The sequence below is a fragment of the Colobus angolensis genome, unplaced genomic scaffold (assembly GCF_000951035.1).
Source record: "Colobus angolensis palliatus isolate OR3802 unplaced genomic scaffold, Cang.pa_1.0 Scaffold402, whole genome shotgun sequence".
In the NCBI taxonomy this organism is placed as follows: domain Eukaryota; kingdom Metazoa; phylum Chordata; class Mammalia; order Primates; family Cercopithecidae; genus Colobus; species Colobus angolensis.
Genome location: NW_012117400.1, coordinates 299289 through 304476, shown reverse-complemented (window position 1 = coordinate 304476; position 5188 = coordinate 299289). Strand labels below are relative to the sequence as shown.

At 50.4% G+C, this 5188-nt stretch overlaps 2 protein-coding genes across 2 annotated transcripts in view; one reads left to right on the top strand and one right to left on the bottom strand.

Moving 5' to 3' along the window:
• LOC105521649 (medium-wave-sensitive opsin 1-like) overlaps positions 1-1516 on the top strand; it is a 17603-nt gene extending 16087 nt beyond the window's left edge. Inside the window, exon 8 of the mRNA XM_011955920.1 lies at positions 1285-1516. Coding sequence (XP_011811310.1) covers positions 1285-1410 — 126 coding nt within the window. The 3' untranslated portion in view covers positions 1411-1516. The remainder of the gene's footprint in view (positions 1-1284) is intronic.
• Positions 1517-1690: 174 nt separating this feature from the next.
• On the bottom strand, positions 1691-2958 carry TEX28 (testis expressed 28). Its single transcript, XM_011955893.1, has 2 exons — positions 2827-2958; positions 1691-2211 (listed from the first exon to the last, which is right to left on the bottom strand). The coding sequence occupies exons 1-2, from the start codon at positions 2950-2952 to the stop codon at positions 1855-1857; spliced, it is 483 nt and encodes a 160-aa protein (XP_011811283.1). The 5' UTR covers positions 2953-2958; the 3' UTR covers positions 1691-1854.
• Between the last annotated feature and the right edge of the window lie 2230 nt (positions 2959-5188).

Below are 5188 nucleotides of genomic sequence, written 5' to 3'. Positions count from 1 at the left end.
AGGTTTCTGGAATCCTAAACTATCTTGCCAAGTACCGTCTTTACTGGATTATTTCCATTCTCCCTTCCAGAACTCCCCCTCCTAGACAGATGTCGGCACTTCTGGACCTCACCAGGCCCCCAACTTTGCTTTCACCCTTTCCACATAATTATCCTGTCCTGCCACATTCTGAGAGAATTTTCTGGAATGCAGTTCCAAGAAGACAGGAAATTATGCTCAGGACAGAGTCTGGCACACAGTGGGTGCTCAAGCAGCAGCTGCTGGATGGATTCCTCAGCCCTATCTCCCAGCTCTTCAGCTGAGCTGATTCTGCTGTTCATCCCATGTCTTACGTTATTAATTTCAACCATTATATTTTTTAATTTTGAGAGTTTTGATGATAGAGGGAGGTAGAGCTAGTCAAGAGGAGGCCTGAAAGAGTTAGAAAATGCCTTTGGTCTGGGTCCTCAAAGCATTGCGGTTACTTCAGTGATGACACAGGACATGATTTGAGACATTTCTATGGCCCAGATCCCAGATCTCTTTGGGGTGAAGCAGCAAAGACAGACCCCCTCGTGGTACCAGAAGACGCTTGCCTGGAGAGATGAGGTAGGGGCTAGATTGTCATTACCTAAGCCTCACCTTGCCCCAGATCCATGGACTGGAAAAAACATGACAACCACATGCCTTTTCATGAACATTCCTCTGAGCCGCTCACCAGACAGTCTGGGGACAGGTCACCACTGCCCCTTAGCTGTCACTGTGGATGACTGTCCTGGGGCTGCCGTCACAAACCACCACAAACTCGGTGGCTTCAAACCACAGAAATGGATTCTCTCACGGTTCTGGAAATCATGAGTCTGAAATCAGGGTGTTGGCAAGTGGAAAGGTTTCCCATGGAGGCCGAGAGGGAGAAACAGCTGCAGGGCTGCCGGCAGTCCTTGGCGCTCCTTGACTCCAAGGTGTGTCGCCCCAGTCTCTGCCTTCATCTTCACGTGGCCATCTTCCCTCCGTCTGCGTGTCCGTGTCTAAGCATTCCTTTTCTTATGAGGACACCAGTCATTGGATTAGGGCCCACCCGGCTCCAGTGTGACCTCGTCTTAACCTGAACACATCTTTTGGGGGACACACTTCAACCCAGTGTAGTCACCATCAACTGCTAAGTCAGATGACATCCCGGCGTGTGAGGGAGAAATAACCCAAGCCTTCCTCCATCCCCCATGGCGTTTGGAATGGGTGAACGGAAGGCTCGGGCACGTACGTTCAGCACAGGGCTCCACCCTTTCCTGCTCTGCTCAATAACACTTTCTGTCCTTCCAGTTTCGAAACTGCATCTTGCAGCTTTTTGGGAAGAAGGTTGACGATGGCTCTGAACTCTCCAGCGCCTCCAAAACGGAGGTCTCATCTGTGTCCTCGGTGTCGCCTGCATGAGATCTGCCTCCTACCCATCCCGCCCACCGGGGCTTTGGCCACCTCTCCCTTCCCCCTCCTTCTCCATCCCTGTGAAATAAATGTAATTTATCTTTGCCAAAACCAACAAAGTCACAGAGGCTTTCACTGCAGTTTGGGACCACCTGAGCCTCTGCGTGTGCAGGCACTGGGTCTCGAGAGGGTGCAAGGGGGATAAAGAGGAGAGAGTGCTTCATAGACTTTAATCTTTCCGGAGCCTCATGTCTATCGATGGCGTGAAAGGATCCTGACAAAACGGAAGTGTGAGGCAGGTGGGCGTCTATATCCATTTCGCCAGGCTGGTGGTTACATAATCGGCAAGCAAGAGCTGTGGAGGGGCTGTCTGGGGAGGGCTTGCTGGACGCCCTCGACACCCAGGAGGAGGGAGGGAGCTAGCAAGCTAAGGCAGGTGGCCCTCCTGGCCCCTTAAGGTCCATGTGCTGGAGGCCCAGAGTTCTTGGAGTACAGTCTACACCTGGAGGAGACCCATTCCGGCCAGTCTGTGGCAGGGATGGCGTGCCGCCTCTGCCAGGCCAGTACCCCAAGCCCAATCAGCATCAGGGTGGTGCAAGTGCACAGGCGTGAGGTGATCAGTGATGAGGGGCAGGCACACAAGGTGGAGACAAGGACCAAGAGGACGGTTGCCAGTGAGAGGAGCAGACTCACGAACTTGAACAACATCTTCGGGGGACGGCTTTGGAGGTGCTCTGCTGCCTCCAGTTGGGTGACTTGCTGTAGCATCTCCAGCTTGGATATTCGGCTCTTGAAGGTCTCCATGATCTCCTGCAGGAGACGAAAATGCACGCACCAGAAGTCAGCACGGAACTGTGGTCGTTTATTGAGTTCCTAGGGGTGAGCAGCAAGCACTGTGGGGTGGGTATTCAAGGAGGCAAGCAGAGAGCCTAGAGCACATCCAGGGCAGAGGGGAGGGCGCAGGCTCTCCAGCAACTGGGAAAGCTTCATCCGACCCAGCCGCACTCCCCCATCCACTGTCTCCCGAAGCTGAGGACCTGGTCAAGACACAACTACCCAGGGACGGGGGTGGGCGCTATGGAAATGGAACAGTGAGGAGAGGGAAGCCAGGTCTAAGGAGGGGTTCTGAGAGGATGCTCCCTACACCCGCAGCCGCAGCAGAAGCAGCTCCACCCCAGATCTCCCGAGTCAGAGGCTCACGGGTGAGCACTGCAGCACCAGAGTGGCAAAAGCAGCTAAGCCAGATGGTGGGAAGCGGAACGTGCGTGTAAAGGTCAGATGCTGCTAGCTCTGAAACAAATGTGTATGTGGCCATTGAACACTCAGGAGGGGGCAGCTCGAGTGTCTTGCTTTGGTTTGGGGGTATCAGAATGGATTCGCTCATCCCTCCAGTCTTCTCACAAGGCTCCCCCAGGAGGTTTGTACCCATATTTCCTTGGCTCTCTCATAGGATAGATAGGCCATTCTCTCTTCGCTGCAGGCCAGATTGTGTTTGAGGTTGTAAATCTCATTCAGGTGTCCCTGCAGGCGATCATTCACCCATTCTTCCATCAACGCTTGTCTTGGGAGCAAAAGAGAAAGTAAGATTCCTTCGGTACCTCACCCAGAGTTCATGCCAACAGCGAGCAGCCCTGACCTAGACTAGATTCGGGTTCAGCTTCTGCCTTCCTCCTCCCTCCCCAGGCTCTAGGGAAAGACTGCCTCCCGCTCCAGGTCTGCCTGGGAACACCCCAAACACACACCAGCCACACGCACACCAATATTCATATATGTTTTATATGTAGTTACTCTTTTGTAACAGCTTTACAAGAATAGCCATAGACTAGAAGTTGTAGAAATGACAGTGTGAACTATCCGTGGGTGCTCGTCAATTCCACAAATCCCCCAGGACCAGTGTGGAGTACGAAGTTTAGCCTGCAGTTACTCTATAGAAACATGGTGACTATAAGGATTGAAAAGTCACAAAAGACCACAGATTCCAGTACGATTCCACTAATTACGAAATGTCCAGAATAGGCACATCCATAGAGACAGAAAGCAGATTAGTGGGTGCCAGGGGCTGGGGGTGGGGGATAGGCAGTGGCTGCTAATGAGTACAGGGTTGCTTTGGGGCTGATAAAAATACTGTGGAATTAGATAGTGGTGATGGTTGAACAACTCTGTGAATATACTAAAAACCAGTGAATTGTACACTTTAAATTGGTGAATGTTATGGGATGTGAATTATAGCTCAATAGAGCTGTTATTTAAACAAAAAGAAAAAAGTGAATCATGGCAATAGTTGCACAACTCAGTAAATTTACTACAAACCATTGAAATGTAGTTATAATGGTGCATTTTATAATATGTAAATTATATCTCAATAGAGCTGTTAAAAAAACACAAGCAGGCCAGGTACAGTGGTTCACAGTTGCAATCCCAGCACTTTGGGAGGCCAAGGCAAGAGGATTGTTTGAGGCCAGGAGGAATTCAAGACCAGCCTGGGCAACACAGTGAGACCCTGTCCCTACAAAAAAAATTTTTAATTATCTGGGTGTGGTGGCACGTGCCTGTAGTCCCAGCTACTCTGGAGGCTGAGGCAGGAGGATCTCTTGAGCCTAGGAGTTCGAGGCTGCAGCTCACTGCCATCACGCCACCGCACTCCAGCTTGGGCAGCAGAGTGAGACCCCATCTCTAGAAGAAAACAATCACTACCTGTTGTGTATATAATTATATAAGTAGTAAAAGTATAAAACCATGCATGGAAAAGATAAGCACCCAAATGAGAATGGCAAGGCCGGTAGAGCAAGGCCAGAATAGCAAGGAAGGAAGATGGTGCTGGAAAGGGGTAATGAGGACTTCAGCTGAATATTTTCAAGTTTTAGTTCCTAAAAAAAAGTAAGATTTGAAGTGAATATGGCAAATGTTAAGATTGCAGAAAGCTGGGCTGTTCATTGTGTTATCCTGTACATTTTCCCTGTGCTTGAAATACTTCATAATTTTAAAACTCCTTCAAAGTTCCTCTTTTGGCACCACAAAGAACAGGCCAGAAGGACAGAGGCCAGGGGGCCAGTGAGGGGGCTCTGGCACCACCGCTCACGTAGAAGAGAGAAGGCACCGGAGAGCGATGGAACCCATAGACCGGCAGGGCTGCTGCCCCAGGAGGCCCAGGAGGGTGGCGGCAGGCCTCAGGTGCAAGAGATCTAAACGGTGGTGCTGACAGTGACGGGGAAAACGGTGACGACTTCTATTTGGTCCCGCTCCAAGGACTTGACCAACACCCACACGGAGAAATCCCCTGGGCACTGAATAAGCTGGCAGCTCATTTGTTGAAAGCCAATTTGTCAAAAGCCGGTTCCTCGCAGCATTTCAAGGAATGTTCCATTTGCCTCTGCCCCAGGTCCCTGTTAAGAAGAGAGTCGGTGGACAACACGGACTAGGCTACTGCTCACAGAGAGGAGGAGTGGGTCGGCAGGATGGTCACCCCGAAAATAGATTCCTCACTACTGTCCTTCCATTTACCTGAATGATCCAGCTGCGAGAACATTCAAGATTTTAAGTGTCCTCAGGAATATGAAGTCAATCTTCATCAATGTGTAGATAAAGACACATGAAGATATTTTTGAATGCATTCCTGAATAGCCTATTCAGATGTTAATAAACAATATTTTCATAAGGATATTCTCTCAGTCTCCCCTTCTCCCTGGCCCCCATCTCCTGGCCCTCTGGCAGCCACGCTCCCTTCTCTTCCTTGGTCAAGGACCCCTCTCTCTCCAACTCCTACAGTCACAGAGGCAAATGGACAACT